The 12860-nt window shown below is 46.8% G+C and overlaps 1 protein-coding gene across 1 annotated transcript in view; it reads left to right on the top strand.

Moving 5' to 3' along the window:
- Positions 1 to 626: 626 nt before the first annotated feature.
- UBLCP1 (ubiquitin like domain containing CTD phosphatase 1) overlaps positions 627 to 12860 on the top strand; it is a 35645-nt gene continuing 23411 nt past the window's right edge. Inside the window, exons 1-3 of the mRNA XM_056517342.1 lie at positions 627 to 948; positions 4309 to 4400; positions 9931 to 10016. Coding sequence (XP_056373317.1) covers positions 768 to 948; positions 4309 to 4400; positions 9931 to 10016 — 359 coding nt within the window. The 5' untranslated portion in view covers positions 627 to 767. The remainder of the gene's footprint in view (positions 949 to 4308; positions 4401 to 9930; positions 10017 to 12860) is intronic.

Below are 12860 nucleotides of genomic sequence, written 5' to 3'. Positions count from 1 at the left end.
CTTCTCGGCTCGGCAGTTAATGCCTTTTTCCTGCATAAATTAGTTCAGCTTTCCGGTGCTCCCGTGGGCTGGAAAAGGTGGATACAGTCCTAGGAGACTCTTTCCTAGGAATGTATCCACCTTTTCCAGCCCACCAGAGCACCTGTAAGCTGAACTAATTTATGCAGGAAAAGTCAGCAACCGCTGAGCCGAGAAGTTCGTGACGAATCGAATTTACTGTAAATTCGCTCATCTCTAGTCACAATCTTTGTACTGCGCTACAGAATAGCACTATAGTTCTCACAAACCAATAAGAATTCAACTTTCATTTCTAAACTTGTACTAAGGAAAGGAAAGCTGGCCTCTGATTGGCTGTTATTGTTGTCATCGAGGACAGCACTGCCCATAGCAACCAATCACGGCTCAGCTTTCCTTTCTTAGCTGGTTCTAGTTAAAATAAAGCCGAGCGCTGATTGGTTGCTATGGGCAACACCAGACCGCATGACTGGCCGAGTGCGACGGACAGCAGCCACCTGGTATATGTAAATTTGGAGCGGATCACGTGACGGCAGCTGGCCATTTCAGGAAGCGTAACCATGACTACCGGGCACTGCGGGCAGTGACGCAGTCAGACGTCACTCGTACGTCACGTCCGCTTTGTCTGTCTGGCTGTGTTGTGGTGTCTTGAGGCGCCGGTTCCGGTTCTTTCATGGAAGTGACCCTTGTGGGTGTATAGTAGCGCGGCTCTGATGGTGTAGCGCCCCCTCCGGTACAGGACATCCACTGACATGGCCGGGAACCCCGATTCCAAGGCGATGACCCTCTCTTTGATCATCAAGTGGTGCGGCCAGGAGTTCCCGTTGTCTGCCCTGTCTGAGGAGGACACGGTGATGGATCTGAAGCATTCCTTGAAGAGCCTCACCGGGGTCCTACCGGAGCGACAGAAACTGCTGGGCCTTAAGTATAAGGGTGAGATGACGAGGTGCCCTCCGGTCCTAGAGCCCCAGCTACCAGATTGCATGCTGGGAGTTGTAGTTTGGCTGCAGGAGTGAGACCAATAGTGTAGAGCAGTGTTTCCAAACCAGGGTGCCTCCAGCTGTTGCAAAACTACAACTCCCAGCATGCTCGGACAGCCGTTGGCTGTCCGAGCATGCTGGGAGTTGTAGTTTTGCAACAGCTGGAGGCACCCTGGTTTGGAAACAGCGGTGTAGAGTCTGGAAGAGGAATCTATTGGGATAGCAGTGATCTTGAGAATGTGTAAGACTTCTATGCCCCCCCCCCCCCAAAGTAGGGATCATGGCTCTAATGCCCCCCAACTGGTGACTGACTGCCCAACACCCCCCCTTATCAGAGATTCCCCATTTTCCTGAGGCAGTGGAATGGTCCATTAGTGGCTCTTGAGCCCCAACCAGTGATCATGGGCTGACAACACCTTCCTAGTGATCAAGATGAATCGGCTGCACCTAGGGCTGGGCGGTATTTTTGTAACATGGCGGTTCCACGGTATATAACGGTATCCCCCCCCCCCCCCCCCCAAAAAAAAAAAAATTATCAGCCCAGCGCTGCGCTGTCCCCATCGGGGTAAATACTCACATATCACCCGCAAGCGCTGCCCTCCTTGTCCTCCTGTTTGTTGCGGCCGCCGGCGCTGACACTCTATACTGTACGCTGTATCCCTGTATCGCCCGGGCTGCAAAAGGTAAACAAAATTAACTTTAACTCACCTTCCTACGTCGGCCTTACGCTCTTCCTGGGGACGTGAATGTCGGACAGCCGTCAGCCTATCACCGGCCGCAGTGATGTTCCGCCCACTGTCATGTAAGAAGCCGGCTCTTTACATGACAGTGCGCTAAACCTATCACCGGCCGAGGCGGAACATCGCTGCTGACGGTGATAGGCTGACGGCTGTCCGACGTTCACGACCCTAGGAAGCTGGTCCGGACCAATGGGGAAGGTGAGTTAGAGTTTATTTTGTTTATCTTTTGCAGCCCGGGCATAGGGATACAGCGTACAGTATAGAGTGTCAGCGCCGGCGGCCGCAACAAACAGGAGGACGAGGAGGGCAGCGCTTGCAGGTGATATGAATATTTACCCCAATGGGGACAGTGCAGCGCTGGGCTGATAATTGGGGGGGGGGGGGGGCAGAACAGTGCTCGCGGGTCACATATGATTAGTTCCCAGATGTGGGGACAGCGCAGCACTGGGCTGATAATTAATTCCCGAGGGGGAGGGGCCAAACCGGTATTGCGGTATGGGGGAAATTCATATCGTGCAGCACAAAAATTTCGGTATTCGGTATGAACCGGTATACTACCCAGCCCTAGCTGCACCCCCTCTCCCCAAGGTGATGGTCCAGGCCAGCACTTGTCTTTCCATCCCCCCATTGGCCATAAGCTGACTGCCCAATATCCCCTTCCCAGTAAGGGTGCGTTCACACTGAGGAATTCGCGAGGAATCATTTCGGTCAGGAAATTGTTGCCTTCTGTCATTTCATCCATCAAGCGGAATTTCCATGCGGAAATGAAGAGAAATGAAGGAGGAGGCTATTTAATCTACTTTTCTGAATTCCGCTTGAAAACGATGTTGGGCAGAATATTTTTTTTACCATTGACTTCTCTTGGTTTCTGCTCGCAGATTCCGCTTGAACATGTTCTTTCTTCAAGCGGAAAGGAATTCAGCGTTGGAATTTTTCTAGCAGAATTTCTGCAGTGTGAACAGGACAGCAGAAAAAAACATTAAGGTCAATGGGCAGAGGAGATGTGCATTGAGGGTGCATTCACACCCCGTTTTGTACATACGGGTGCCGGCGGTGGGAGGGGCAAACCGGGTGCTCCCTTACCCCGGCCTTATCAGCCCTTGACTCCATTTACTTTAATGATCCGACCGGAGTCAGACGGTGACTCCGGTCGGCTCAGTTTTGACTCGTATGCGGTTTTGGACCGGATCTAAAACCTTAGAATACTACGGTTTTAGGTCTGGTCAGGAAACCGCATACGGGTCAAAACTGAGCTGACCAGAGTCGCCGTCTGACTCCGGTCGGATCATTAAAGTAAATGGAGTCAAGGGCTGATCCGGTCGGGGTACGGGAGTGCCCGGTTTGCCCCTCCCCCCGCCGGATCCGGCACCCGTATGTACAAAACGGGGTGTGAATGCACCCTAATTTGGAACGGAGAATTCAAGAGGAATTACTCAAATAAATTCCTCTTGAATTACTCAGTTTGAACGCACCCTAATTCCCCCATTTTCTCAAGTTAGTGGTATGGTCCATCAGTGCCTATGCACAATCAGCCAGTTATAATGGGCTTACTACTTGACACCCCCCGTCCTAGTGATCATGATGGAAATGTTGCGCCTCCCCTTTCTAAAGCTAGTGTTCCAGGCTTGTCCGAGCTCCCCATTACCCCCACCACTGATCATAGATGACTGCCCCACACCCAATTTACAGATATCATGATGGACCAGCTGCTACCCCCACTTCCCCAAGCCAGGGGTGTAGGCCAGAACCTAACCTTACACCCTCGCCAGTGATCATGGTTGACTGGCTGACACCCCTCTTCCCAGAAATCATGATAGTCTGTCCCTTCCTTAATTTCCCCAATTTAAAGGGGTAATCAACTGGTGCCAGAAAGTTAAACAGATTTGTAATGACTTCTATTAAAAAATCTTTACCCTTCCAGTACTTATTAGCAGCTGTAATCTACAGAGGAAATTCTTTTTCTTTTTAAATTTCTTTATTGTCTTGTCCACAGTGCTCTCTGCTGACACTTGTCAGAAACTGTCCAGAGGAGGAGAAAATCCCCATGCTGCTCTGAACAGTTCCTGACACGGACAGAGGCGTCAGCAGAGAGCACTGTGGACAAGACAAAAAAGAAATTCAAAAAGAAAAGAATTTCCTCTGTAGCATACAGCTGCTAAAAAGTACTGGAAGGGTAAATATATTTTTAATAGAAGTAATTTAAAAATCTGTTTAACTTTCTGGCACCAATTGATTAAAAATAATAATTTTCCACCAGAGTAGTTTGAAAAAAAAATTGTTTTCCACCGGAGTACCCCTTACCTATCCGCCTGCTTTAGGGTATGGCAGCGTTTCCCAACCAGGGTGCCTTCACCTGTTGCAAAACGATAACTCCCAGCAGGCCCGGACAGCCAAAGGCTTTCCAGGCCTGCTGGGAGTTATCGTTTTGCAACAGCTGGAGGCACCCTGGTTGGGAAACACTGGGGTATACTAGTAATCTGCATATGTAAAACCCACTTTGATGGTGTAGTCTTGATAGTGGAATCATTCACATCCGTCTTATGCTTATGTATTCGCTTTGATATACTTTCCAGGTAAACCAGCAGATAACAGTGTGAAGCTGGGGGTCCTGAAGTTAAAACCAAATACGAAGATTATGATGATGGGATCCCGGGAAGAGAGTCTGGTAAGTATATTGTGCTGTATACTTCTATATTCCCTGTGGCTTTAAAGAGGTATTCCCATCTACACATGTTATCAACTAACCATAGGGGACCACTGTGACTCCCCGCCCCCACCCCCCCCTGTTTAAATAGGTACATACAGTGCATTGCAAACGTATTCACCCCCCCCTTTTTTTTACTTTTTCCGTATTTTTTGGTGCCTCAAAGCTTGGAATTAACATGGATTGTTTGAGGATTTTTGATAATTTACTTACTAATTTTGATTATTTACTTACTTATTTAATTTACTGAACATAGCCACAACTTTGAAGAAATATATTTTTTAATTATTGTGAAGCAAACAACAAATAGGCCAGAATAACAGAAAAAGTCAATGTGCATAACTATTCACCCCCCCTAAAGTCAATACTTTGTAGAGCCACATTTTGTGGCAATCACAGCTCCAAGTTGCTTTGGATAAGTCTCTATGAACTGCCACCATCTTACCACTGGGATTTTTGCCCATTCCTCTTTGCAAAACTGCTCCAGCTCCTTCAAGTTGGATGGTTTGCGCTTGTGAACAGCAATCTTTAACCCCTTAAAGGGGTTCTCCGGTGCTTAGACATCTTATCCCCTATCCAAAGGATAGGGAATAAGATGCCTGATCGCAGGAGTCCCGCCGCTGGGGACCCCCGGGATCTTGCACGCGGCACCCTGTTTATAATCAGTCCCCGGAGCGTGTTCGCTCCGGGTCTGATTACGGACGACCACAAGGCCGGCGGCGTGTGACGTCACGCTCCGCCCCTCAATGCAAGCCTACGGGAGGGGGCATGATAGCTGTCACGCCCCCTCCCGTGGGCTTTCATTGAGGGGTGGAGCGTGACGTCACACGCCGCCGGCCTTGTGCAAGATCCCGGGACTCCCGCGATCAGGCATCTTATCGCCTATCCTTTGGATAGGGGATAAGATGTCTGAGCACCGGAGAACCCCTTTAACGACCACCGACGTATATTTACGTCCGTGGCTGGCGCCCGATCTCAGAAGCTGAGCGCGCGTTTTATCTGCGGGGTCCCGGTTGCTATCAGCAACCAGGACCCGCGGCTAATACCGGACATCGACGATTGGGCTGATGTCCTCTGGTAACATAGTAACATTGTTCAGAAGGTTGAAAAAAGACCAGAGTCCATCAAGTTCAACCTATAACCCTAATGAGTCCCTACTGAGTTGATCCAGAGGAAGACAAAAAACCCTCATACTAGAGGTAAAAATTCCTTCCCGACTCCAAATATGGCATCAGAATAAATCCCCGGATCAACGTTCTGTCCCTATAAATCTAGAATCCATAACCAGTAATGTTATTATTCTCCAAAAATCCATCCAGACCAGTTTTAACTTCTTTTGCAGAGTTCCTCATGACCACCTCCTCCGGGAGAGAATTCCAGTCTCACTGCTCTTACAGTAAAGAACCCCCGTCTGTGCTGGTGTAGAAACCTTCTTTCCTCTAGACGTAGAGGATGCCCCCTTGTTATAGATACAGTTCTGGGTATAAATAGATTATGGGAGAGATCTCTATACTGTCCCCTGGTATATTTATACATAGTTATTAGGTCTCCCCTAAGCCTTCTTTTTTCTAAACTAAATAACCCTAATTCTGATAATCTTTCTGGGTACTGTAGTCCTCCCATTCCCCTATTACCCTGGTTGCCCGTCTTTGAACCCTCTCCAGCTCCACTGTATCTTTCTTGTACACTGGTGCCCAGTACTGTACACAGTATTCTATGTGTGGTCTGACCAGTACTGTACACGGTATTCTATGTGTGGTCTGACCAGTACTGTACACAGTATTCTATGTGTGGTCTGACCAGTACTGTACACAGTATTCTATGTGTGGTCTGACCAGTACTGTACACAGTATTCTATGTGTGGTCTGACCAGTACTGTACACAGTATTCTATGTGTGGTCTGACCAGTACTGTACACGGTATTCTATGTGTGGTCTGACCAGTACTGTACACGGTATTCTATGTGTGGTCTGACCAGTACTGTACACAGTATTCTATGTGTGGTCTGACCAGTACTGTACACGGTATTCTATGTGTGGTCTGACCAGTACTGTACACAGTATTCTATGTGTGGTCTGACCAGTGCTGTACACGGTATTCTATGTGTGGTCTGACTAGTGATTTGTACAGCGGTAGAATTATTTCCTTGTCGTGGGCATCTATGCCCCTATTGATGCACCCTTTTTGGTATTAACTCTTTAGACGCCGTGATTTGGGGGAGTGAGAAAATACCGTTATATACCGTGGAACCACCGTAAGTTAAGAAAATACACATATTTGGTTATACCGCCCAACCCTAGCGTACGGCTTATTGTTGTCCTATGTACAGATCCTCCAGTCTCTGCTGTGAACTCTGCAGCTCCTCCAGGGTTACCTTAGGTCTCTGTGCTGCCTCTCTGATTAATGCCCTCCTTGCCCGGTCTGTGAGTTTTGGTGGGCAACCGTCTCTTGGCAGGTTTACTGTTGTGCCATGTTCTTTCTATTTGGTTATGATAGATTTGATGGTGCTCCAGGGGATCATCAAAGATTTGGATATTTTTTTTTTTATAACCTAACCCTGACTTGTACTTCTCAACAACGCTGTCCCTTACTTGTTTGGAGAGTTCCTTGGTCTTCATGGCAGTGTTTGGTTACTAATGTCTCTTGCTTAGGGTATGTTCACACTACGGATAATGAATGGAATCTCCGCTCGCAGAATTCCGCGAGCGGAGATTCCATTCTGGCGGCCGCCAAATTGTCCGCCGCTGAAATTCTGCAGTGTGAACGGGTCTCGCGGAAGACCCATTCACACTGATGTTTATGTTCACAGCACGTAATTCCGCGGAGGTGTTGTAGCCTCTGGGGCCTTTCAAAAAAGGTGTGTATATGTAATGACAGATCATGTGACACACAGATTGCACACAGGTGGACATCGTGTAACCAATCATGTGACTGGTTGCACCAGAGCTTTTTATGAGCTTTCTAACAAAGGGGGTGAATACATACGCACACACGTTTTCTATTTCTAAACAATAGTTTTATTTATATATTTTTCTCATTTCACTTCACCAACTTAGACTGTGTTCTGATACATCACATAAAATACAAATTAAAGGGGTATTCCAGGCCAAAACTTTTTTTATATATATCAACTGGCTCCGGAAAGTTAAACAGATGTGTAAATGACTTCTATTAAAAAATCTTAATCCTTCCAATAGTTATTAGCTTCTGAAGTTGAGTTGTTGTTTTCTGTCTAGCTGCTTTCTGATGACTCACGTCCCAGGAGCTGTCCAGCTCCTATGGGGATATTCTCCCATCATGCACAGCTCCCGGGACGGGACATCATCATGCCCTGATACAGCCTATGGCTCTGCAGCTGACCCGAACCAAAACTACAACTCCCAGCATGTTGCACTTTATAGTTCTACAGTTTAGGTTATGGTGCAACATGCTGGGAGTTGTAGTTTTGGTTCGGGTGTGTTTGTGTGCATCCTTGGGGCTCTTGGTCGGCGGGTGAGTTTGAAGGGGGGGCGGGATTCTGGGGGTGCAATTTAGTGCGGGGGGCCAGAAACCACTGAAAATAAATAATATTAGATAACACAACTGGCAGCAGCACTTGTCAGTCCGCCCCTGAACAAGACATACATACATACACATATCATACATACACCGGCCACTGCCCCTATATCATACATTACATACATACATCATACATACACCTGCTGCTGCCCCCCCCATCATTCATTACATACATACATCATACATTACATACACACATCACACACAGACAGACATCATACATACACCCGCCGCTGCTTCCCCCCCCCACATCATACATTACATACACACATCATTATACACATATACTCACACCATACATATGCACACATCATACATACACCCGCCACTGCCCCTATATCATACATTACATACACACATCACACATCATATAGACACATGACACATACACCATACATATACACACATCATACATACACCTGCCGCTGATACACCCCACATCATACACACATCACACATACACAGACACCATACACACATGACACATACACCATACATATGCACACATCATACATACACCTGCCGCTGATACACCCCACATCATACACACATCACACATACACAGACACCATACACACATCATAAATACACATGACACATACACCATACATATGCACACATCATACATACACCCGCCGCTGATACACCCCACATCATACACACATCACACATACACGGACACCATACACATATACACTTCATATATACACATGACACATACACCATACATATGCACACATCATACATACACCTGCTGCTGCCCCCTATATCATACATTACATACACACATCATAAATACACATGACACATACACCATACATATGCACACATCATACATACACCCGCCGCTGATACACCCCACATCATACACACATCACACATACACGGACACCATACACATACACACATCATATATACACATGACACATACACCATACATATGCACACATCATACACCCCCCCCCCCCCCCTAATTATACATTACATACATATACAACCACCCTTCCCGCCGCCTTCATGCTCGGCCTCCTCACCTGAGCCGGTGTGAGGTGAAATCCCCGGCCCGCGCAGTGCAGTCTCCTCACACATGTCCTCTCCCCGATCTGTATTTTCCTCTGTGAATACTTGAAACCTCCCTGTGATAAAGGAGGTCCTGTGTAGACAGAGCGGGGGAGGGGAGAGGCTGTGTGTGGGGGAAGGGGAGAGGCTGTGTGTGGGGGAAGGGGAGAGGCTGTGGACGTCCTCATTCTCCCCCTGTCGTCTTGTATTATACAGAGCTGCGCTCTCCATCCTCCGGGAGGGGGGATGAGGGGGCGTGGCTTAACCATCACCTGCAGACATGTTAAATCAACTGGTGCCAGAAAGTTAAACAGATTTGTAAATTACTTTTACTATTAAAAAATCTTAATCCTTCCTGTACTTATTAGCTGATGAATACTACAGAGGAAATTATTTTCTTTTTGAAGCACAGAACTCTCTGCTGACATCATGAGCACAGTGCTCTCTGCTGACATCATGAGCACAGTGCTCGCTGCTGACATCTCTGTCCATTTTAGGGACTATCCAGAACAGCATATGTTTGCTATGGGGATTTCCTTTTACCCTGGACAGTTCCTAACATGTCAGCAGAGAGCTCTGTGTCTCAAACAGAAAAGAATTTCCACTGTAGTATTCAGCAGCTAATAAGTACAGGAAGGATTAAGATTTTTTAATAGAAATAATTTACAAATCTGTTTAACTTTCTGGCACCAGTTGATTTAAAAGAAGAAAAAAAAAAAGTTTTTCACCGGAGTACCCCTTTTAACCCCTTAACTAAGTACCAAAGTTCCCCTTTAACTGTCTGCCTGCGTTAGAGTATAGCAGTGTTTCCCAACCAGTGTGCCTCCAGCTGTAGCAAAACTACAACTTGTATTTCTTCCATGTTTTATTACAGGAAGATGTGCTGGGTCCCCCACCAGACAACGACGATGTTGTGAATGACTTCGACATTGAAGATGAGGTTGTGGAGGTAGAGAATCGGTATGTGGTGGCATTTGCTATTTAACTCTTTTTAAGCCTGATTCTTGTGCAGTTGATGATGTCTACGACATACAGTGCGTCCTGCAAATTTGGCATTTTGTTCCCCTCTTCTGCTGGTCTCTATAAGGCTGGAGCTACACAGCACTGTCACATTGCATCTTATGACTACAGTACAAGTGGTCCCTCAAGTTAAAATATTAATTTGTTCCAGGACGACCATTGTATGTTGAAACCATTGTATGTTGAGACCATAACTCTATGGAAACCTGGTAATTGGTTCTGAAGCCCCAAAAATGTCATCCAAAAATAGGAAAAAGTGAGGATTAAAGAAAAATAAGTAGATAACTAATATAGAGAAAGCAAATCCTTACATATAAAAGTAATAAAGATCTGCTGGGAGCTGTAATCACTGTCTATGTCAGGGTTTCCCAACCAGGGTGCCTCCAGCTGTTGCAAAACTACAACTCCCTACATGCCCGGACAGCCAACGGCTGTCCGGGCATGCTGGGAGATGTAGTTTTGCAACAACTGGAGGCACCCTGGTTGGGAAACAATGGTTTATGTTGAGGACAGGAGCTTTTTCAGGGTCCTATACAGTACACACAGTGTCCTAAATGGAGCCGCCCTTACTTGGTGTCCAAAGGAGCAACTAATCCTGGTATAGGTAAAGAATAGTACAGAACTTGTAGTTCCTCCCTCTACTGTAGGGGGCGCTACCAGACACCAGTCAGTGCATGCACTTCAGTAATACAGGTAAAGAGTAGTACAGAACTTGTAGTTCCTCCCTGTACTGTAGGGGGCGCTACCAGACACCAGTCAGTGCATGCACTTCAGTAATACAGGTAAAGACTACAGAACATGTAATACCTCCCTGTACTGTAGGGGGCGCTACCAGACACCAGTCAGTGCATGCACTTCAGTAATACAGGTGATTTACCAGTAAAATGCCAATTCTAATTGGTCAGTTCCTCCAGTTGTGACACATTTCACATATCTGGACTGTCCGTACATTGTATGTTGAGTCTGGTTTCAAGTTACAATGGTCCAGAAAAAAACATTGTATGTTGAAACTATTGTATGTTGAGGCCATTGTAAGTTGAGGGATCACTGTACATTATGTGCCACAAAAGGCCCACTATGACAGAGACAATTGCCAGATATCACAACCTGCTTCTTTTTGGACACAAGTCGCTACTTTGACTTGCTGTTGTGACCTGTCTGCAATAAAAAAAAATTGTATAATAATCTGTTCCCTATCAAGAACCCATAAGAGCTCCCTGGGAGATGTCACTTATTTTTTGGACAGTTTTGACTGTAACCAAGACATCCATAGGAGCCCTAGTTATGGGAATATAGGCCCTGTGGTGGCTGAGATTATCTAAAGTTGGCCATACACATTAGACATGTCATCTGAACCTGATGATTTCGGCAGAATTAGCCCACCATCTAATGTATATGGGGCCCCCTGACACCCGATTATGCTGCTAGGGGAGAGTTGGGAGACCACTTTTACATTAGAAGAATTAAACATGTTGGCTTTCAACTAGGGATCGATCTATATTGATTTTTTTTTTTAGGGCCGATACCGATAATATGTGAAATTTGAGACCGATAGCCGATAATTTATACCGATAATCCGGTATAAGTTATCGGCTATTTATCCCCTCCCCCGGCCCCACTGCACATCAATGATTTAAAGCGGGCGCTTTAAATCAATGAACTGCAGCGGCTTTTGCGGGGCCAGAGACCGCCGCCCGCTTCTCTCCCCCTGCCTGTCCTGGGGTCCTCCTGAGTCCTACCACCGCCGCTGCCCCATTGCCTCCCCCATCCCCGGTTTTATAATTACCTGTTCCCGGGGTCCGCGCTACTTCTGGCTCCGGTGGCGTCCTGAGCTGTCACTGTGCGCACTGACGGGGACGTCGCGTTGAGGACGTCACTCGTCATTGCGCAGAACGTCGCAGGAGCCAGAAGTAGCGCGGACCCCGGGAACAGGTAATTATGAAACCGGGGATGGGGGAGGCAATGGGGCAGCGGCGGTGGTCTCGGCCCGGCAGGGGCGGGGCATTATCGGCAATGTAATTGCTGATAATGTCAAAAATCCTGAATATCGGACGATAATATTGGTAATAATATTGATAATCGGTCGATCCCTAATTTCAACTGCCTTATTCTTTTGCTCATGGTGAGATAAGAGACCTCCGGGGGAGTTTTGCAGAGGCTTACCCATCACCTACATTTGGAACACAAGAACCTTTGGCTTAGGTGATCATGCACGTGTATGAGGGGATTGGGAAAGGGAGCTGTTGGCCAATAGCCATTTAATGTGTATGGTCAGCTTAAAGGGGTACTCCAGTGAAAAATTTTTTTTTTTTAAATCTACTGGTTCCAGAACGTGTGTAAATGACTTCTGTTTAAAAATCTTAATCCTTCCAGTACTTATCAGCTGCCCCACAGGAAGATCTTTTCTTTTTAAAGGAAAACTGTCACCCTGATCACCCACACTAAACCCAATACACTGGGTTATAATGTGGGTGACCAGAAATCCAAAGAGGGGTGACATAATATAATCGGTGCTGTGGTTCCCGAAATATTGGCTGGCGAAGTTCCCCTTCTGAATTCAGGGAGTCACGCGCAGGAGGCGGGGCCCCGCCGCCTGGCATCCCCCGATTCTTTCCGTCTTCTCATTCAGCCATCCCCTTAGTTAGCATATTCATATTCTGCGACTCCTCCACGTCCTAGTGACGCGAGTCACATGAGCGCTGCGCCCTGTAAGTAGAGTGCATGCGCAGGCAGTTAATCCTTTCTGTACTTATGAGCTTCTGAAGTTAAGGTTGTTCTTTTCTG

The sequence above is a fragment of the Hyla sarda genome, chromosome 4, assembly GCF_029499605.1.
Source record: "Hyla sarda isolate aHylSar1 chromosome 4, aHylSar1.hap1, whole genome shotgun sequence".
NCBI lineage: Eukaryota > Metazoa > Chordata > Amphibia > Anura > Hylidae > Hyla > Hyla sarda.
The sequence above is the reverse complement of the archived record's forward strand: the minus strand, read 5'-3'. Positions and strand labels throughout refer to the sequence as shown.